The 23,177-nt window shown below is 40.4% G+C and overlaps 2 protein-coding genes across 2 annotated transcripts in view; one reads left to right on the plus strand and one right to left on the minus strand.

The window, feature by feature from the left end:
* Positions 1-297: 297 nt before the first annotated feature.
* Positions 298-9,272, plus strand: LOC131854218 (uncharacterized). Its single transcript, XM_059205350.1, has 13 exons — positions 298-357; positions 563-655; positions 1,991-2,071; positions 3,337-3,502; positions 3,979-4,146; positions 4,664-4,804; positions 5,445-5,559; positions 5,998-6,126; positions 6,725-6,846; positions 7,486-7,657; positions 8,119-8,239; positions 8,560-8,679; positions 9,090-9,272. Exons 2-13 carry the CDS (start codon positions 608-610, stop codon positions 9,174-9,176), a joined length of 1,470 nt encoding a protein of 489 aa, XP_059061333.1. The 5' UTR covers positions 298-357; positions 563-607; the 3' UTR covers positions 9,177-9,272.
* A 6,017-nt stretch (positions 9,273-15,289) lies between these two features.
* Positions 15,290-23,177, minus strand: part of LOC131854160 (protein EFR3 homolog cmp44E) — a 32,604-nt gene continuing 24,716 nt past the window's right edge. Inside the window, exons 16-20 of the mRNA XM_059205290.1 lie at positions 22,897-23,014; positions 20,815-20,921; positions 17,321-17,482; positions 15,768-15,926; positions 15,290-15,554 (exon numbers count right to left, since the gene is read on the minus strand). Coding sequence (XP_059061273.1) covers positions 15,768-15,926; positions 17,321-17,482; positions 20,815-20,921; positions 22,897-23,014 — 546 coding nt within the window. The 3' untranslated portion in view covers positions 15,290-15,554. The remainder of the gene's footprint in view (positions 15,555-15,767; positions 15,927-17,320; positions 17,483-20,814; positions 20,922-22,896; positions 23,015-23,177) is intronic.

The following is a 23,177-nucleotide window of genomic DNA, read 5'->3' on the forward strand; positions in this document are numbered from 1 at the left end:
GAGCGGAGTTGCAATGAAAAATATTGCAAAAACTGGAAAAATTAAACGCAGAGAAAGTTGCGCGGAAAGAATGGCTATTATTTGTAAATAGTTCAAATTACTATAATTAATGTATGAATAATATAAAAGAATGAAACAAAGAAAACAAAAAAATAATAAAGGCAATCGAGGTCTATCGCAGAGAGCCTGTATGATCTATAAGCCTTTGCCGGCCAATATTGTAAACTGAAAAGTAATAACAATCACATTTTGACAACTCCACAACAAATGACAGTGACATCTGTTAAGATTTTTGTACAACATGTCAAAAGTCGAAATTATGAAATAAATACGAAAAAGGGGTTATGTTTGGATAAGGTAAAAATTTTTGTTTCCTTCAGTATTCCAAATATTTATAACTGAAACATTATTGAAAATATATGCCAATCTAAACAATTTTGTGTTCTGTCACCGCTAATAATGTATATTCGTGTAATAGTTATGACATAAATGTCTATTTTGGTCACCGAGTTATCTAGGCCGAATTGTGAGCAAAGGTTAAGGTTCTAATATGAATTAACAGTGTCCACGGTGTAAACCCACCGACTTGCGTCTCTCGGTGCTTGCTATGGACGAATTGAAGCACAGGGCTGGTGAGAAACTTGAAGCTTTACATGTGAGTAAATCTTCATTGGTTATGCTTATCTGGTTATTCACGCGCAGGTTTTCACTATATACTTACTAATTCTGCAAGAAACTATAGTTTTTTTTTATAAAACTCTATTTAGTAGTAAATAATTATTTGTAGGCATAGATAATATTTTATTTGTTTTGTTATGGTATTCTTGTCATTGACACTATTACACTTTAGTGACCCTGAGCTTATATAATCTATTAATTAGCAATAGAAACATGTGTAGGATACAGTTTATTTGCTTGCTTATTTCTCACCAACAGAATCATAAATAAAGAGTCAAGTTTATAATCTAAAGATAAGGAATTAGGAAATTGGTTAATAATTTCTAAAATAGGTGTTTATAATTACAGATAGCTGATTGAAATTCAATAGAAATATAAAGTATCACAGATATTTATTTATTTATGTAGTACAATGTTCCATGAAAGTTAAATAGTGTACTTAAATAAAAAAATATTTTTATTTATTAAATTAAATATTTTATATTGAACAAATTAAGACAAGTAATTCTGTAGAGATAAGTAAATAGGGATATATACAAAACCCAAGTAATAAATGAGCAAAAATTAGGACTGCTTTTAATTTCTGTACAGAAACTAAGTTTAGTATATGGTATTCATGAATGCCTTACTAAGAACTAACTGACTCCATTTGATAAACAATAATAAACTCATTTGAAAAGAATGAGACCTGAGTTTCTTGTCAGTTCTTCTTACCTCCAAATCATTCAAAATTGATGATAGATTTGACATATCATAAGTCTCTAATAGACCTACAAGAATAAAGTTATGATTAATTGAATAAAGGTCATATTCAGTCATATAAAGGTCAGTACCAACATGGCACCCTCAGTTTTCGAGGGCATTTATAATTATGGGGAACTTGATGGTATTTTGATAATTAATAATAACCCATGATCCTCACTGTCAATTTAACTTATGAAGAGTATATGAATATTTAAAATTATCCAAGTGCTTTTCAAGGTTATATAGGACATAGAGAAAACATTTTTTTTTCTTTTGAGTCTACACTACTTAGCATTCTATGGATTTACCGTGGAGTTGCCGGGTCCATTGAGTGGCAGAGAGTGTCACAAATCCCGGGAACTAGAGTAACCCTCTCTACCATTCTCTTTATAGTATTAGTTTAGATTTGTAACAGTCTTTCATATATCTTTCTTTACTATAAGGAAATATATAAGACAAATGGTTGAGGTGTTAAGTTACCCTGGTGTGTGCAGTAACTAAATTGATTGAATTGGTTTTAATTTATACAAAGTAGGTATGGTATCCCATGCTATTGTTTAAATTGTAGGAAGCCGCTAAAATAGCCGCTGACGATGGCAAGTCCAGGGTCCAGGATGTCTTCAATACCACCGCAGAGACAATTAGAAAGGTAAACATTGTAGGTCTAGATTTGTTACTAATATTATAAATACACAAGTGTCTGTCTAACTATCTGTTTGTTACCTTTTTATGTCTAAATGCCTGAACCAATATTAATGTAATTTGGTGTGATCAGCCTATATAATATACATAGAAAACACCCAGACCGATACAAACTATCATACTCATGAATATCAATGTTTGTATGCTGGAAGGATACCCATACCCTACCTACACAATTACCTAATTTTGTTATCTTATTTAATGGATACACAAAACTTAATTCTAGAAGATTACACATAAATACTTTGATAATTATGATATGAGGATTCATTCATATCATCATAGGTTTAATATTTATACTTATTCATATAAATGTATGTTAAAGTTTAATTTTGCTATATGCTGTATATAAACTGCACTATAGTAAATTAGAATGGTGTGTGTGACATTATATACAATTTAAATATAAACGTGTACTTTTATTCAATTTAAATAAAAGAGAAGTACTAAATTCCTGCTAAGGACACTTCTATTGGTGACTTAATATTAATTATCATAAATACAATATATTGATTTAAGACTACATTTATGTCATTCTTGGCACCTCTGTTATACTGAAAACTGTCAAAATTTCAACTGTTACAGACATTATTCTATGACGCGTGTAGTATAACGTTTAATTTACATTTAATTGCATGATATAATTATAATTTTCGCTACATTAATTTCATCAGTAGTGTTGCATATACAATTTTATAAAGCATGTATTAGTTTTAGAAAAGTAAAACACAAATAAAATCTTGAATGTTAATTTTATATTTTTTTCTTTTAGTAAAAAGTTTCATAAAAGTAATGTATTTATTAAGAAATTTAAATTTAACTTAATATAGTTAGTTGAATGTTATTTCACAAGAAATAATAACATACATAGAATAAATAATAATTATTACTAAGGTTTCTTAAGGGTCGGCAACGCGCATGTGAATCCCCTGGTGTTTCAGACGTCCATAGGCTACGGTAACCATTTACCATCAGATGGGCCGTATGCTTGTTTGCCACTATAGTAGTATAAAAAAACTCAAAATTTTAAATTCAGTCGGCATTACAATAACAGTAGAGAAGGTCGTAACTCTCAGTAGCGGTGGTCAATTTTACACACTGAGCATTTTAGGTTTTACACATGCTAATGGTAAATAACTGAATTTAACAAAATAATATATGTCCATTAAGTAATGAAATGGACTGCCGTAAATAACGTACGTTCTTTATTAGATCCGAGAGGCGTTCAGTGAACTGTGGAACAACGAGCTAATATCTGAGGGTAGGGCGCGCGTGGCCGCCTGGTCGCATGAAGCGCTGCAGCGGCTGAAGGATGGCGCGCCACCGCTGTCGCCTCTTGTCCTCTACGAAGAGTTACTAGCACTGTTCAAAGATAGAAGTAAGAAAAATACAATGTACCAACCTAGGTTTGCCGTCAGTTTCTTTTGTGAGCTGGTGGGGGCAGAACTAGGTTATACGAGAATGAAGGAAAGAATGAACTGCCATTCAAGATGACTAAGACCTTATAACTAAGGTAGTTTCTTATATATGTATATAAGTATATATATAAACACAAATTACAAAGCTTATTAACGTCTAAATAAAACATATTTCTAAAAATAGTAAAGATATATTGTAATTTTTTTTCTTATTTTTAATATAATTGATGAATGGATTTTAATGCAGCTTTTAGTAATATATCTTATAAATCAGAATAACACATCATAGATTATAATTTAAACAGATATTTTGTAAATTGGGCGAAATAAATGTTAAATAAGTGTGTGATGCAGACGAAGTTGGGCGAGTCAGCTAGTATGTATATGTGTCAATCCATTTCCCAACTTTAATGACTTATATGTGGTGAATTTACAGTGTGGCGGCGTAGCGTGGCCATCTTCCTGGTAGGGGCGGTGGTGGGGGGCAGCGCAGGGCTCTGCGCGGGGCTGAGGGCCGCCCGGCCCCCCGCTGGTCCCCTGGCGAGGGCCCTACACTCACAACCCGATCGCAGCGTGCTGTTCGTCGAGGATGCTCCCGCTCGCAGTACGTAACCTATCTTCATTAAATTACTGCTCTCCTAGTAACTTTACCCACTCATATTATCTTTTTTTAGATTTAATCATAACTATATACCATACATCATTCAATTACCTATTGCTTTCTACTACAGACAATAGATTATTTTCATTCTTTATTGCGCCCCTAGTAATATTACCCACCCATCTTTTTTTTCTAATGACAATAGATACAAGTCTGTAGTTGCAATATTAATCACCTCATCTCGGTTAGAAATATTGCCAACTTCATATGAATGTAATTTGACGTTAGATGGCCTCGGTGTTCTTGTGGTCTACCATACCACCTTACTTCCGACGGTCGCGGGTTCGAGTGTCACGTACGGTGGCCCTTTAAACCACCCACCCACCAACCACACCATTTTTAACACCCGGGTCACAAGTCCCGTGCACTGCTCGGAGTTTCCTCCTCTGCTATATGATGGACCCGGCTTTCGCACTGTGAATTCATACAATGCTGAGAAGTTGGTTGTGTGTTGGTGCAGGCGCTGGCGCGGGCGAGGTCCTGGTTCGCGTGCAGGCGTTCAGCGCTTGCGCAGTGGACCGCAGCGTGCTGCGAGGCCGTGGCGCCGCCCTGCGCGGATTGCTTTCGCGGCCACACGTCACCGTCGGCCGCGGCTTCGCAGGTACTTACTAGTTCTATATTATGTGCGCCTAGTACTGCAACTAAAATTTTCTATGTAATTAAAAGAGCAAACAAGCCAACTATTTATGATAGAGGTAATGGTAACTTGCCACCATTACCTCTATAATATACATAAATAACAAGCAATACGGACATGTCACCTACGTCAAAAAAAATCACACGTCAAGAATGGACTTATTCATCTACACTTCGATTGTTAAAAATTTTATTTATAACATTTACAGCATCACACCTTGTTATAACATCAAAAAATATTATAATCTAGTAGGAGATATCAGAAGATAATAATAATAATTAAAATACAAAATTTATACGTAAGACAATCGCTGTATGGGCTTAGACTCTGCCTTTACTATAAGGATAAATAAAACTAAAAAAAATACTCTTTAAGAGAAAGCTAAAATAACCTATTCATTTAAAACATATTCTGTCTCTTATAAACGAAAGTATATCAAAACCTAGTTGCGGATGTAAAGATCTAGCAGCTTCGCAGGTTATTTTTACATTTGATACTTTATGTGTGCCTAGTACATTGAGTGTTATGACAAGATATTGTTTCGAAAAATACAGAAAAATAAAATGGGTAATAAATGTTTTTAATTTTGTTATTTTTAAAACAGGCGTAGTGTTGGACGTCGGTCCAGGGGTGACCTCGTTGGAATTAGGGGATGAGGTGTGGGGCTGTGTTAGCGAGTGGTCAGGCGGGGCAGCAACAGAACTGTTAACTATACGCAGGTACTTTATAATTTATATTATAGTTATATTTAAATTTCCATGTACAAATTCTTAATATAGCGAAATGGGTCTTAACGTTAAAAATTAATTGGTAAATAAAGGAATTTATAGAGATTCCTTTATTTACCATGCTGAAACATCGATAGAGATCGACGTTTCGGCTGATCAATCAGCTCGTGACCACGGCTAGCGCAACCTAGTCGAGACAGCAAGAGATTTATTTACCACGATCTTCGTTTTCCATAAAATTATTTGTTAAGACTCAGTTGACTATATAATATAGTATATTATTATATGTATAAAATAATTTAAAGTAAATTTAAATAAAAGAAATATCCTGACATTAATAAAATAAGTTTACATTTCTTTTACCTTATTTTGAAATGTTATTAACTATCAGTGTTATTTTAAAGTGTTGTTGTTTGTTTGCTTGGACAGCACTCGCGCCGGGCGCCGGGCGCGGGGCGTGGGCGCGGCGCAGGGCGCGGCCCTGGCCTGGGGCGGCACGCGCGCCCTCAGGGCCCTGCGGCGGCTGCGGTACGGGGCCCACGACGTCAAGGGCAAGCGGTGAGTGTGCGAGGCCGGCACGCGCGCCCTCAGGGCCCTGCGGCGGCTGCGGTACGGGGCCCACGACGTCAAGGGCAAGCGGTGAGTGTGCGAGGGCGGCACGCGCGCCCTCAGGGCCCTGCGGCGGCTGCGAGTGGTGGCGGGGGTGGCACTCGTACGGGGCCCACGACGTCCAGGACAAACAGTCAGTACCCAGTTATATTCATTCGTCAAACAAGAACTTTGTACCCCTTTTTACGAGAATTGATGAATGAGTATGAAATTTCGCTCATTTATAGTTTTTATAAAGGTTGCAGTATACTATTTTTTTTCCTTTATGCATACCATGTATTTGACGCACACACGCATAGAAGTAGACGTCTTTGACATTCAGTGGCAACAAGCTAAAGGTAGGTACCACTCGCCAACGACAAGGCATACATCTCCACATCTAAACATATGAAACAATTCAGGTAAATAAAATTATTATTATTATAATTATTACATGCCAGCTATTATAGACTAATATGAATAAAGATATTGTGATTTGATTTGATTTCACAAACTTACTTTACAAAGTTACTTGGCTAGCGTCTGTGAGGTGTGCGTGTGCCCGCAGCGTGGCGGTGTGCGGCGCGGCGTCGGGCGAGGGCTGCGCTCTGCTGCAGGTGTTGTCGGCGTGGGGCGCGCGCCCCGCGGCCGCCTGCCACCCCTCCGCTGCTAGCGCTCTGCTCGCCCTCGGTACGGCCCTGTACTTAATATTCGGGAATATTACAATTCGGTTTTCAAAATATATTCTCTTTTCGAATTGGGTAGGTATTCTTTAATTTGAAATATAACGTAAATATTCAAAGGTTATTTCTGGCATCGATTATCTCGCTTCTGTATTCATTGCCGAGACGACGCCGCGATAGGTGCCTTCCTACTTAATGCGAAGCAACAAAAGTACCTTTTATGCCACACTATTTGACCAGAGATCTCTATGATTTATATCTGTAACTAGCTGTTACCGCGACTTCGTCCGCGCTTTATTTTTCTAAAATAAAAGTAGCCTAAGTTACTCCTTATTACATCAGCTATTTGCCAAAAAAAGTCCCGTCAAAATCGGTCCAGCCATTTCAGAGATTAGCCGGAACAAACAGACAGACAGACAAAAATTGGAAAAAAAATATTTTCGTGTGTATACCGTATTTATATTCATATGCATGTAGTAAAAATTTCAATATTGGAAACAGGCAATTTTATTTATATGTATAGTCTATTAGTAATCTCATTAATTTGTATTTAAATATATTACGTGGTCGGTCTTTCAGTACTAGGTAATTTATTATGGTGATGATGAGTATAGTAATGTAATAACCGGTGGGTGTCCGTGACCAGGCGCGGTGGAGGTGTTGGAGGTGGAGTCGTGCGGCGCGGGCCCGTGGTGGCGGCGGCTGGCGCGCGCGGCGGCCCGCGCGGGCCCGTGGGACGCGGCGGTGGCGTGCGGCGGCGCGGGGGGGGCGCACGCCGCGCCCGCAGGGCCCGCGCCCGACGCCAGCGCCCTGCTCAAGTACGCGACACGCTTTTATTTCAACCCACTCCAAAAAAGAACACCATGTATAGTAGTTGAACTTGGAACGTGTTCGCTTGTTTTGGACTACTCTAATGCTGTTGGCCGCAGCCGGTCTTTATAGCTTCACCGGACGAGTGAAGATGGGACTCCAAACAAGCCGAAGGACTTATAGAGCGGCTGAACACCAACTCAAACGTAAAAAAGAGTGGTTGTCTAAAATGACTAGTATTTGAACCGAATCAGAAAAAGAACAGCATGGATAGTAATTGAACATAGAACGTGTTCACTTTTTTTCGGACCACTCTAACGCTATTGGCCGCAGCTGGCCTTTACAGCTCCACCGGACTATAGGGGGCGAGTGCATACCTGCGGAAGGACTTACGGAATTTATGAAATATATTTATAATAATATTTCTTAAATGCTTTTATTTTTAATACCAATATTTGTATGTTTGCAGAGCAACGGCCCCACGTGACGCCATAGTGGACTTACGACCGAAGCCGCTGATATCCGACCGTCTGCCGGCACCGCTCTCGTTACTCTTCGCAATTTCCTTCCACACATACAGACTGCTTAGAGTAAGCTCCTTTATTATTATGACACCCTGGTACTATCCTTACTAAATATTATAAATGCAACAATAATTCTGTTTGTTCACGCTTTCACGCTAAAACTACTACACCAATTTAAATGAAAATTGGAACACAGATAGTTTAAACCCTGTGAAAGGATATAAAATACTTTTTAATGCGAAAAAGCATTGTAAGGGGTCAACTTTTCAACCCCGATATGGAAGTATCGTCATTTTTAAAGCTAGAAGCTATGAAATATGATTACAGAGTGGAGTAACAACATCGTTCTCATAGAAACTAAGAGAGTTGATCGTATCTGTTTCCAGTGGGTGGTGGGGCTGGGCAGCCACACGGACTGGCTCGAGGACCCGTTGCAGCTGCGGGAGGGTCTCGACGAGCTGGCGGCACTCGTCGACAGTGGCGCCCTCTCACCGCTTGTCGATAAGGTACTCACATAACACGTGGTACATACAACAGTATATAAATAATTTTATATTCTATTCTTCTATCTAATATATAAAATTCTCTTGTCACAGTTTTCCTGTTTATACTTCTCCAAAACGGTTTGAACGATTTTGATGAAATTTTATATATATATTCAGTAGGTCTGAGGGTTATAATTAATTTTTATACTCCTAAGTGTTAAGGGGTATAAAAATTTTATTTTCATAGTTTCGACAATAATTTTTTAATTTTATTTTTTATTATGAGCATTAAAAATATATTCAACTTTCAATTTTCACACTTATACCATCAAAGCCTATTTCTTTTAATAGCGATTTTAATTTATATGCAAAACAACGTTTGCAGGGTCAGAGATAGTAACTATGTATAATTTTGTTTGTCTTTCCGGCAGGTGTTCCTACCAGTGGAATACGAGGCTGCGCTCGCCCACGCCTGCAGCGACGCCGCTATCGGGACCACCGTCGTGCGCTTCCCGTGATACCACCGATCCACCACAACCATCCACCATCACGACAGTCCGCCTAGACACTCGCCACTGATCAAATATATGTTACCGTTGAAGAGCTGTCACTGCCAAATTATGTATAAATTATAAATATGAGGACCCATCCACGAATTACGACACAAAATTCCAGTAGTTTTTATGTGAATACATGAAGAACTGAATTTTACCATAACCAGAAACTAAAATACTTGATCATCATCAGTTTTTCAAGAAATATTTGGCCAAGCACAACCACATTGTGAAATCACCCTCCAGCAATGGTAATCCGAACCGATACGATATTAAAACCTTCAAAAAAAGAGCGTATTCCTTTTTAAAAGGACAACAACGCACTTGCAATTCCCCTGGTGTTGCGGGTGCTCATGGGCTTCGGTAATCACTTACCATCAGGTGAGCCGCAAGCTCGTTCGTCCCCTATGCTTTAAAAAAAGTTAGCGCTTACCATCGGGCAGGCTGTCACATTGTGTGCCATTAAAATTACATAAAAAACCACCTGGCCTGTGTATTTTAGGAGATTAATACACAAAACCTTTTAATATAATTCCTAATTCATCCCAAATCAAGACTGTAATATGACCCACGTCCTCAAGAATCTGTACATAAATAGAGAAATATTGTACATAGTTGTATAAATATTAATTGTACACAATATAACTATATATACAGGTGCTACACAGTACTATTGTACGTTATATTATAAATAATACGTGAAGAACGAACGACCTCACGAGATTGACTCGATATTATGTATTTTTTTTGTATTGAATGTATTTCTAATCATGTTTATGTATTTATTTTTTTTAAATGTTGACAAAAATATTACTTACAATTATACAAATTTTAAATATTGTAAAGAGGAAATATTTCATTTTTTACATTATACTATTTATTGAATTATATTATTATCTAAAAAGAAATTTATAGATCTTAAAATTATTTTATCAATACAAAGCAATATTGCATACAAATAATAAATAAAAACAAGTTTTTTAGGTTTACATTTTGAAGAGAATTCGTTTGTTACTACGGTGGTAATATCGCATACGGTTCGCCTAATAACAATGGGATAACTGTTCATATTATCAGGACTGTTCCTGTTCGTTTATTACAAAAGTGTTCTCAATGACTTATTTATAAAAAATAAAATCTACAATCTTGTCACTATTTGTGTTGTCTCTTTCTTTGTAATGAAGAATAATGGAAGGAAAGGATATATTACATATAAAAATTTTGACGTTTTTATTAATGAAGGTGAAACACTAATTACCTAATAAATTGTAAAGTATACTAGATAGGAGATAAATGTTATAATAAATATATATATATATTGTTTTACACTTGTATCTTATTTCACTCACATGTATTTATGATGCCCCAGTGTTAAAAATATACTAGTTGTTCCCGGACTTCGTCCACGTGGAATTTAACTTTATTTTTCTAAAATAAAAGTATCCTAAGTTACTCCTTATTACATCAGCCAACTGCCAAAAAAGGTCCCGTCAACATCGGTCCAGCCATTTCAGAGATTAGCCGGAACAAACAGACAGACAAAAATTGTAAAAAATATCTTTGTGTATGTACCGAATTTATATTCATATGCATTTAGTAAAAAATGGTTACTTCAATATGACAAATAGACACTCCAATTTTATATATACGTATAGATTAAAACTTGCTGTGCCTGCGATGTCTATGCGTCAAATTTATAGCTTGTTATTCTGATGTGTAAGCTATATTATTGTAAATGTTTAATTAAAATCCGTTCAATAGTTTTTGCGTGAAAGTAACAAACATCCAACCATACTCACAAAGTTGCGTTTATAATATTAAGATTGTACAGTATGTACAGCCCAGATTGGGTTCACAACTGCCTTCTGATCAGGATAACTTATGATATTTTGCAGAGTTTATAAAGCCCTGGTACTAAATATACTAAATATATGATTTATAGAGTACCGACAGACTTTGGTTTAGTACACACCCACGGAAAATATATTCTCAGCCGTATTGTCTCTTTCTTTTTAATGATTAAATCTATGAAAGAAAGAGATGAAGCATTTTAAAAGTACGTTTTTATGAACGAGGGAGAAACATTAAAATACCTACATATTCACATGTAGTTATGATGTCCTAGTGCTATTGATATGCCGTAGGAGTTGCGGTAGAATACTATAATCTCAATGGTGCTCGTAAGTAAACCAGGTTTTTGTGGGGAAGAATCCCACACGCGCCCTCTTTATGCAATGATGGGGCGACGGTCTTTTAAAGATTTTTTCATACATAAATACGTAAAAAAAAACTGAAAATTGTACGGACTAGGTTGGGATCACACCTACCAACAGCTCAGCTTAAGTTATCTGATATCTTGTATACTTATGATGCCCTGGTACTATCATAGTAATATTTGTATGGAACAGCGTCCACCCGTACTGACCGTATACTGTCGGGGCACTTGTGGAGTATGATACGATAATGTCAGGTCAGCAATCCCATGGTGACCAAATCAACAAGAATTAACCACCATGTTTCCGAGGTGATCAGAAGTAAAGCAGTGTGTTAAATTGCTAGACCTTCGAGGATATAGTTGATTATATTGGGTATTTTGATTATGCAAATATACCCAATTTGAATCACACAGAAACAGGGATGGGAATGCTATCGTTCTTTTAAATTGACGCAGTTTATATGCTGTGCGCCAGATTCCAACTTACGACCCTTCTCACTACTTATAGTGAGCCACTAAGCTTGGATACTCTATAAGAAATAAAACAAATATTGGTCCGAACCACATTATATTAATTTTAAACACAACCTAACGCGATACCGCGTATATTAAGTAACTATAACCAGGATAATATTATGTATTTTAATTAATTAATTTTGTAATTACAAAACACCGCTTCGACCAATAAATAATACTTAAATGACATTACAATAATAATAAAAACAATAATATCAGACGTTTTAAGTCTAGACAACAAACAGTCAAAAATATACTTAAAACTATTTTTTATTGCTACTATTTCTTGCTTTACTAGCTTGTAAATATATTAAATTATAACATAAAATATAATAAAATAAACCAGTCCCATGTCGTGTTGTATGGTTTGCAACACAAATAATCGCCACACTAATAGATTCAAACGACTATTTTTGTGTTGTGTTTTAAGCAACTATTTGCAACTGCACCTGAATTACAAGCCACTGTCATAAAAAAGCTAATCAGTTCTGTTCTATTCACTCGAATGATTTGGCCGATTAATAAACACCGAATAGTCATATCATTACAAAATAACTAATTTTTTATATTTTTGACTGCATGTTTGGTAACCAAAATAAATATATGATCAATTGCGAACACTTTTCTTATATTTTTTGCATTATAATTATAGCTTTAAACACTTAGTATGTAATATTATATTATGTGGTAATGCATATTTCGTCGGTTAAATAGAAAAACTGTCAGTATTCAAAATGTACATTCTTTTTACAAGACAAGCAAAAATTTTTTTTTTATTTAAATTATTTTTTCCTTTAAAGTTTTAAATTTACACAGAAGTATTATATATAACTTTAAAAGTATTTAGGTAATGATTAAGACGGCGCGGCGTGGTTTACTTGACTTATATATATAAGGAGGCAATTCTAGCTTCTAATTTTTATAACATTTTTCTATTCAATCGACGATTTGTATTTTATGTTCCAAATTAATTTTAGTACAGATATAAATATTTTATTTCTGTAAAGTTATTTTAATTTGTTTTGAATATCATTTTAAAAGTGCATAAAAGTAAATTAAATATAAATATGCATTATTAATTTTATTCTAATTAATATTGCGATAATTATTATTAAAGTTATATTAAATTTATTACATACTGAACACATGTCAACGAAACCAAAACTAATCGTAGATTTTATTTTATTACCAATGTGTTTGTTTCCAACGATTCGGGCAGTGTACTATCTGTATTTATTTATTTATAGGTTGAATATGGTACAATGGTGTAGGTTATAGGACACCAAACATCCAATTTAGAGACAAATTTTCAAAAACATATATACCACTTGCAATAATTAACAATATTTACTCACAAACTGCTCTTCTAGCGAACTAATACAATCACTGTGTAAAACTAGCTGTTACTCGCGACTTCGTTCGGGGGAAATTGAACTTTTTTCTTCACTGTAAATAATATTAAAGTACCTAAAATAAATGTAGTTAAAGATACTCTTTATAACTGTGCGAGTGAAAGTCAAAATCGGCACGTTTCAGTAATTAGCAACAGAGAATATTTTTTTAATTAAATCTTTTATGTAGGTACCGTATATACTTTCATATACATTTAGTGAACAGCTATTAATATGAAATAACAGATTCTTCAACAGAATAATATGATGTATAACAAATTTTTACATATTTATATGAATCTTGTATGTAGCTACAGTTTGTCTTGTCTTGTATATCCCCATAACTTTAGAATTTTAAACCGCATCTAATATATAATGAGATTCTATATTTATTTAAGATATTAAATAAATAAAAATTTTTCTATAATTCATCAATTATAATTTGAACTTATAACATATCCTTTAGTTCATAAAAAAAAGTAAAAAAATAAAAGTACAACCCAATTCTAACTATTACAGTGTTATGTGATTATCATTTAAAATAATAACAGACCATCACGAATTTAACCCAGATGGGATATACAGAGGTATCGTCAATTGTCGACATCGTGATGAAACATTTGCATTCCTTTAATACCGTGAGTATATGTTTTTCCCCATAAACAGTCATTATTAAGCTAAAGATACATATTTAGAAGTGCGACCAACATTCTGTTTTATAACATATTTATATAACTTTCTTCATAATCGTTCCCTCACTGCTGAGGATCACGACTCTACATTATCTTGTCGACCATCTGTCGCCATCGGTTGAGACGCCTGATATATTGCGGGCGCTGACAGTAATATTTAGCTGACGGGATATCTGGTCTGACTATCGAATGGGACTTCAGCTTTAAGGTCTTGAGGCCTTTATATAACTACTGAATGGATTTTGTTTGATACCGCTGCATTTAGCATGTGTGAGATCACTATTGGTGCTCAAATTCCGACCGGTGTACACCCATATTGCGACACGTGTTTCGTCTCTGAACGAGGCATCATCAAACAAGTCAACACTAGGCTTCCAAGCTATACCCGAGCTCTATTCAGTGCCTGATCTCGATCAAAACATCCTAATTCACCTAATTCAATAAATAATAAAAATAAAACATATTTGTATAATCGACTGTATGTACAAATATATATTGTTTATACTCGACAATGATAGCGAATTGACTATATATTAACTTAATTTAAAAACAATATAATTAATTATATTACAGTGTAACAAAAATAAATAAAAAATTATTATAAGTGAAAATATTGCGAAAAGAAATTTTGGAATGAACGAATGAAATTAATAAATGTTAGTTACAAAACATATATTAATTTGTTGTAATTAATGTATATTTTGAAAGAATGGAATGCTATAATACTTCGAAAAATGTCTTATATTCCACAAATTTCCATTATGATCCAAAGACATATTTAATATTTATAAGTTATCGTTTGTTTTCCATTGCTTGTCCCATTAATTTGGGGTCGACCCGTATGGTCAACCTTCGGTAGTCCGGTCTGCCCTGGGTCGTCTGAGGTGTATATAATTTATAAATTATCAATAACTCCATAATATTTAAACTTTTGCGTTTAGTACACATTATTAATATAGTTAAACAGGTTTTAACGCGAATATTTGTTTGGTAAATAAAGGAATTTTGGCTACTACAACTTAGTAGAAATGTCGAGAGATTTACCATAAAATTATTCGTGTTAAAATCAGTTTATCTATATAAATAATTATATTATATCTTTGTTCCATAATTAAATGTCGGCCATTTTGCAATGTTAAATAATTATTACAAAAAAGCCGATAAAGTACTCACGATTATTGTACGTGGGAATTCGTTTACTGGCGGTTAAAGTTAGTTAGTTAGTTAAAGCACGCACGATTGCAAATGCACTCACTGTTTCTCGTTCTCTTTGTCTACATTTACATTAACATTCTATCCTGCGTGAAAGACGATTCGCTCGTGAATGAGAGTACGTGTAAAGGCAGATAATACTGTTCTGTATCAGCGTGCTATATTTTGAATGGTTTATGTCCACCGTTATACCCTTACGTAAGCATGAGCAATGTTTATTACAACGGAAGCATTATTAAAATAGCTTAGAATTAATAACAAATGTATAACAATAATAATATCCCATTCACAGATTGTTTTTCTTTCTTGCGTCCATCTGAAAAATAATATTTATATCTATTTTATTATAATTTTATTTAGTATACCTCGTTGAATGACAATATGAGTCTGTTTGCATTATTTAATTAATTTAGAGCAACACGCAAGTTTCTGGCTCGTTCTTCTTGTGATGAGACAGCTTTTCGAATGAATGGTAGATATAAAAAAATAAGGTAGTTTATTTGAAAAAATGTTTTTCGATTTTATTTACCTAATAGAGGAACAGCTCTGGGAAATACTTGGTGTAGGGCGGCACGTTCTGCTGATAGGACTTGGTGTTGCCGGCGGGGGAGCAGGAACCAGACATTGGCAGCAGCGGCTCCTCAGATATACTGTTGAAGATTTCTTCCAATTTCTCTTGTATTTCATACTGGAAGAAACAAAATAGCAATATTATATAACTAGAATTGCAAATAATAAAATAAGGTGCGGAAGGCGTTGTTGAGCGTGGGGGCGGGGGCGGGGCGGGGCGGGGCGGGGGGTCACCTTGGGCTGCGTGAGGGCGACGAGGTGCGTGAAGGGCGCGGTGCGGAAGGCGTTGTTGAGCGTGGGGGCGGGGCGGGGCGGGGGGGGTCACCTTGGGCTGCGTGAGGGCGACGAGGTGCGTGAAGGGCGCGGTGCGGAAGGCGTTGTTGAGCGTGGGGGCGGGGGCGGGGCGGGGCGGGGCGGGGGGTCACCTTGGGCTGCGTGAGGGCGACGAGGTGCGTGAAGGGCGCGGTGCGGAAGGCGTTGTTGAGCGTGGGGGCGGGGGCGGGGCGGGGCGGGGCGGGGGGTCACCTTGGGCTGCGTGAGGGCGACGAGGTGCGTGAAGGGCGCGGTGCGGAAGGCGTTGTTGAGCGTGGGGGCGGGGGCGGGGCGGGGGGTCACCTTGGGCTGCGTGAGGGCGACGAGGTGCGTGAAGGGCGCGGTGCGGAAGGCGTTGTTGAGCGTGGGGGCGGGGGCGGGGCGGGGCGGGGGAGGCCCCGCGGGGGCGACACCTTGGGCTGCGTGAGGGCGACGAGGTGCGTGAAGGGCGCGGTGCGGAAGGCGTTGTTGAGCGTGGGGGCGGGGGCCGCGGCGGGGCTGGGCGGGGGGGTCACCTTGGGCTGCGTGAGGGCGACGAGGTGCGTGAAGGGCGCGGTGCGGAAGGCGTTGTTGAGCGTGGGGGCGGGGGCGGGGGGGCGGGGCGGGGGGGGCGGTGGGTCCCCATGGGCTGCGGGAGGGCGACGAGGTGCGTGAAGGGCGCGGTGCGGAAGGCGTTGTTGAGCGTGGGGGCGGGGGCGGGGCGGGGCGGGGCGGGGGGTCACCTTGGGCTGCGTGAGGGCGACGAGGTGCGTGAAGGGCGCGGTGCGGAAGGCGTTGTTGAGCGTGGGGGCGGGGGCGGGGCGGGGCGGGGCGGGGGGTCACCTTGGGCTGCGTGAGGGCGACGAGGTGCGTGAAGGGCGCGGTGCGGAAGGCGTTGTTGAGCGTGGGGGCGGGGGCGGGGCGGGGCGGGGGGGGGGTCACCTTGGGCTGCGTGAGGGCGACGAGGTGCGTGAAGGGCGCGGTGCGGAAGGCGTTGTTGAGCGTGGGGGCGGGGGCGGGGCGGGGCGGGGCGGGGGGTCACCTTGGGCTGCGTGAGGGCGACGAGGTGCGTGAAGGGCGCGGTGCGGAAGGCGTTGTTGAGCGTGGGGGCGGGGGGTCACCTTGGGCTGCGTGAGGGCGACGAGGTGCGTGAAGGGCGCGGTGCGGAAGGCGTTGTTGAGCGTGGGGGCGGGGGCGGGGCGGGGCGGGGCGGGGGGTCACCTTGGGCTGCGTGAGGGCGACGAGGTGCGTGAAGGGCGCGGTGCGGAAGGCGTTGTTGAGCGTGGCGCGGCGCCGCTGCAGCTCGCGCCGCTCGGCGTCGCTGGGTCCGCCGGCGGCGCGCCGCAGCGCCTCCAGGCTGACGCTCTCCGCCTGCGTCGCGTGCTGCGGACGATACCTTATTGTGAGCGGTGCGTGCGGACAGTAATGTCACCGTGTCGATTATATACATGTAAACTCATCAGTATTCGTCCCATCTCAATGGCTTCCTTTAAACGACGGACGCTTTTAGCGCTGAAACACGACGCACGCCTATGTGAGTGAGAACGGGAAGGCCAAGGTTTACGCACAATCATAAGTGATTGCGAGTAAACCGATACGCGCAGTCGAGGTTATTGGGAGAACACAGACAGTGATTGCGAAAAAATCTACGAGCGCAATCGTGAGTGATTGCAGTAGTACTAACGCGCGCAATCGTAATGATTGCAGGAATACCAATGCGCTAATCGAAATTTTGCCGTAAATTATTTTGTATTGTATTATGTTATATGTATACTTATGTTTATAATCATTTCTTTCAATACTGTTACCATCTTTTCCACTCTACCAGACGGAAATGTTATGACTTCTCTCCAATCTAAGGTTGCCTGGAAAAGATCGCTTTTTAGCGATAAGGCTGCCCATTGTTAACTCTTTGTCTTGTTTATTGTTGCGTTTTTTTTTATCATTTTGTATGTAATTGTATTTACTGTGGGAGGAACAATAAATTGTTTCATTCATACATCAATATTTACGTTCCGCACTACTCGACTTACTCTATTGCGAAGATACATGGTATTCCGAAAATTTATTATAATTTCAATGTACTACACAAATTTATAATGTCTTGGATTATTTATTTGACTTATTCGATCTTTTTTATATTGGAAATCAAGTTCTTCAATTACGTGTAATTCTAAAACAAACTTGTTTAAAGAAAATTGGACTGGATATTTTTTTTTACTATGTAACTATATTTGTAATCGGTCTATTTATGGTATTACTATGGTATACAGGAAACAATGAATCTCATATATCTGTCTCGCTACCTATCTGTCTATCTCACTTTAATAATCTGTACATATATACCAAATACTATTTTTCACCTCAGGACTACAAATAAATCAATCAATACTTATGTATCTATTCTAACCTCAGTACTTATCTACTTAATATCACTACCTGTCTATCTATCTCACTAGCTACGTATCTGTCTATACCACTACGAGCGCCCGCTTGCGTGTTTGCTGCCGCATGTCGTGGGAACTGAACGTGTCCTCGTCGACGGAACCCCAGTGCCAGAACTCGTTGTCGCTACGCTATTGATTAATATATACCTACTAATTATACAGGTTTTAAGAGCCCATAACGTTGACAACTAAGTGGAATTACAAACTTTACTGTACCACGGATATCACGTTATCATGTGATGCCCGCGACACCAAAATAAAAGAAATTAAATCAAATAATAATTCATGTAATATATATAGAACATTTTAGCCTCTTATGAACGTAAATTTTTTATGTTAATATTTTTATTTTTTTAATGGGAGTCGTGTCGTATCAAGAATTAAAGAGCATGATGGAAGATCGCGGAAAGTGGCAAGAGCTCCACCGACAAGAGCGTAGCTCTTAAATTATGAATAAATGAATGTAATATTTTCTCCCTGTCGTCCAGTTCTGTATACAGATTCAATTGAGAAGAACTGGCAAAAACCTAAACTAAATTTCTATTTTTTTATAGTTAGTCTAGTTTCATTGTGTACTTAAATAGGTGTATATGTACAACATTAAATTAAATTTCAGTGCATGAACAACTATTGCCATGCACGTTTGTCATTTACCGATCATCATCATTCATTTTTTTTACTATGACAGTGGCAATAAAGCCACCATCCACATTACTAATGGGGATTGTTTGTAATGTGAACTCAATACCATTACTAGCAATGTACCATGTCAGGTCGATCTCCCCCTGGAAACAATCGCGATAAATTCCTGGTAAATTTGTCACGATTGGCTAACTGACATGACCTCATCTTATCATCGTCCACTGGTGCCCCGCCAGCGTAAACCGTTAGCGCAGGCAGGTGTACCATTCCATTATCATCAAAAAAAAACGTACGGTCTATTTCGGAGTACTAAGATGACATACCTATTATTCTGTAATTTCACTGCCTAATCTGACTCTACAACAAAAAAACACAATTTCCAAAGCTGCTTGACGGCTGCAATAGAGCAGACTGAGGTACCCACGCAAACGACGTTTTAAGTCTACTTCGATTTTTCTCGAGGTGTTTTCCATGTATAATATTTATGTATTTCCATAAAAAACATGTATTTGTAACAGTTATCTAGTACGCATAACACAAGCTTTAGCTAGCTTAACTTGGGTCTAGATGGTGCTGTGTGAATTGTCCTGAGATTATTATTATATTATTTAAGTATTCTACCTCGATTTATTGGGCCAGTTGTTCATTAATTTTCTAGCATTAAAATCATTGACTTAATTTGCAACCATGGACAATTCATACAGCGCTGTTTAGTCCCTAATTAAGCAGAGTTTATGTTATGGGTAGTAAGACAATTTGGCAGAAGTTCTTTACTTTTTGGTTATTCACCGGAATTTGTCTCATTGGAGCATCTGCCAGAAATATAAATTGACATACATTTTTGCGATTTTATTGGCGATGTTTGATTCGAATTTGGTAATGACTGACCTTCGATGAATTTGTCTATTTGGTAATTTTGGTTTCGATATGACGACCTTTGAGTTTGCGTGTAAACGAATGAGCTACGATGCTATCATAATAAATGGAAATTATTTACGTATGCGCCGAAATTCTGCGTGGACGGACGGTGGTTATGGTTGTATTTCTCTATGAACATTCTGTATTCTTCGTCGAGCGCATCGTATTGGATCCGCTGCAAATAAGCTCATAATGCAACTGGGATGATATTGTGTTAGAATACTAAACCACTATAACTAGTGGCGACCACGGACCGGAAGACGCAGCGTGGTAAGGCCTCCAGCAAGGTGGACCGACGATCTGGTCAAGATCGCTGGAAGGCATTGGATGCGAGCAGCGCAGGCCCGATCATCGTGGAGATTTTTGGGGGAGGCCTATGTCCAGTAGTGGACGTCTTCCGGGCTGCGATGATGATAACTAAATCGATATACCTATGTTATTCTTAAGTTTAATTTTTGTTTAATAAAAGAAATATAGACTATCAATCACTACCTGATATGTTTCCAATATTAAAAATGTGTATTTTATGCTATTGAAATTGAAAACATGCTTAAAGACCAAACAAAGGTAATTGGCTGTCGTTTATAGATACAGGAACGGTAGTAGTGGCACGTGTCCAGCTCCTGCGGGTCGGCGGCCGCCAGGTGCGGTATAGTGTGTAGTGTGTAGTGTGTAGTGTGTAGTGTGCGTGTAGTGAGCCGTACGTACCCGCTGCGCGCCCGGCGAGCTGTGCGCGCTGTCCAACTCCGGCGGGCCGGAAGCTGCCACCGATCCAGCTGCGATCTCCGCCAGACTGTCGCGGCCCTGGACTGCTCCTGCATAACGGCATTTAACACTATCATAATAAGGCTCACTTTACATTTACTGTCATGTTTAATTTTATACTACGTAGGCGGTAAATGGCTCATTTGATAGTAAACGGTTCCCATAGCCTATGGACACCTGAAACACTAGGGGTATCACATGCGCCTTTCCGACTCTCAAGAAACCTAATGTAGAGTATATTAAGGTTTTTGGTTAAAGAATGGCAAGGCGTGGTGCGTGGTTAGTTGGTATATTAGGTTCCCTAAAATAAAGGTTAAAAAATGGCTTTTAAATATAGAAAAGTTAAAGATTTATAAGGTCGAGCGAGGTAATAGTAAACTCGATATAAATAAATAAATATTTGTTTGAGTAATAGATAGATAATAAACGAAGAAAAAAAAAGCAAGTATTGAACACAATAGAAAATAGAAGAGGAAAAATGTTGAGACACTAGATACGGCAGGATGATTTCATGAAAATTATTACTGAGGGGAAAATAGAAGGAAGAGGGGGAGGGAAGACCAAGGTACTGTGTCAAACAAATTAAGGAGAAAAAGGGAGTCGGGACGTATCAAGAATTAAAGAGAACGATGGAAGGCGTGAACGCGCGCACCTGTGTCGAGCCAGCTGTGTCGGTGCGGTGCGAGCGTACGTACCTGTGTCGAGCCAGCTGTGTCGGTGCGGTGCGAGCGCGAGCGTACGTACCTGTGTCGAGCCAGCTGTGTCGGTGCGGTGCGAGCGTACGTACCTGTGTCGAGCCAGCTGTGTCGGTGCGGTGCGAGCGTACGTACCTGTGTCGAGCCAGCTGTGTCGGTGCGGTGCGAGCGTACGTACCTGTGTCGAGCCAGCTGTGTCGGTGCGGTGCGAGCGTACGTACCTGTGTCGAGCCAGCTGTGTCGGTGCGGTGCGAGCGTACGTACCTGTGTCGAGCCAGCTGTGTCGGTGCGGTGCGAGCGTACGTACCTGTGTCGAGCCAGCTGTGTCGGTGCGGTGCGAGCGTACGTACCTGTGTCGAGCCAGCTGTGTCGGTGCGGTGCGAGCGTACGTACCTGTGTCGAGCCAGCTGTGTCGGTGCGGTGCGAGCGTACGTACCTGTGTCGAGCCAGCTGTGTCGGTGCGGTGCGAGCGTACGTACCTGTGTCGAGCCAGCTGTGTCGGTGCGGTGCGAGCGTACGTACCTGTGTCGAGCCAGCTGTGTCGGTGCGGTGCGAGCGTACGTACCTGTGTCGAGCCAGCTGTGTCGGTAGCGTACGTACCTGTGTCGAGCCAGCTGTGTCGGTGCGGTGCGAGCGTACGTACCTGTGTCGAGCCAGCTGTGTCGGTGCGGTGCGAGCGTACGTACCTGTGTCGAGCCAGCTGTGTCGGTGCGGTGCGAGCGTACGTACCTGTGTACTGTGTCGGTGCGGTGCGAGCGTACGTACCTGTGTCGAGCCAGCTGTGTCGGTGCGGTGCGAGCGTACGTACCTGTGTCGAGCCAGCTGTGTCGGTGCGGTGCGAGCGTACGTACCTGTGTCGAGCCAGCTGTGTCGGTGCGGTGCGAGCGTACGTACCTGTGTCGAGCCAGCTGTGTCGGTGCGGTGCGAGCGTACGTACCTGTGTCGAGCCAGCTGTGTCGGTGCGGTGCGAGCGTACGTACCTGTGTCGAGCCAGCTGTGTCGGTGCGGTGCGAGCGTACGTACCTGTGTCGAGCCAGCTGTGTCGGTGCGGTGCGAGCGTACGTACCTGTGTCGAGCCAGCTGTGTCGGTGCGGTGCGAGCGTACGTACCTGTGTCGAGCCAGCTGTGTCGGTGCGGTGCGAGCGTACGTACCTGTGTCGAGCCAGCTGTGTCGGTGCGGTGCGAGCGTACGTACCTGTGTCGAGCCAGAGCCAGATGTGTCGGTGCGGTGCGAGCGTACGTACCTGTGTCGAGCCAGCTGTGTCGGTGCGGTGCGAGCGTACGTACCTGTGTCGAGCCAGCTGTGTCGGTGCGGTGCGAGCGTACGTACCTGTGTCGAGCCAGCTGTGCCGGTGCGCGGCGAGCGCGGCGCCGGCGTCGTACGGTGACGCGGCCTGCAGCCGCCCCGCCTCCACGCCGCTCGCCGCCACGCACTCCGCCACCGCCATCTGCACACCACACACCACCGACACACTCGTCACCAGTCACCACCGGTACCGCTCCACGCATACGGCTCACAGCTAAGACTCGAGCTATCTTAACTATGAGCACTATGCGTGCAAGCATTCGATATGACATCATTAAACTAGAGACAACTTTCCCGTATAAGTT

This window comes from Achroia grisella, unplaced genomic scaffold (genome assembly GCF_030625045.1).
Source record: "Achroia grisella isolate CSIRO2021 unplaced genomic scaffold, CSIRO_AGI_Agris_v1 utg971, whole genome shotgun sequence".
Lineage (NCBI taxonomy): Eukaryota > Metazoa > Arthropoda > Insecta > Lepidoptera > Pyralidae > Achroia > Achroia grisella.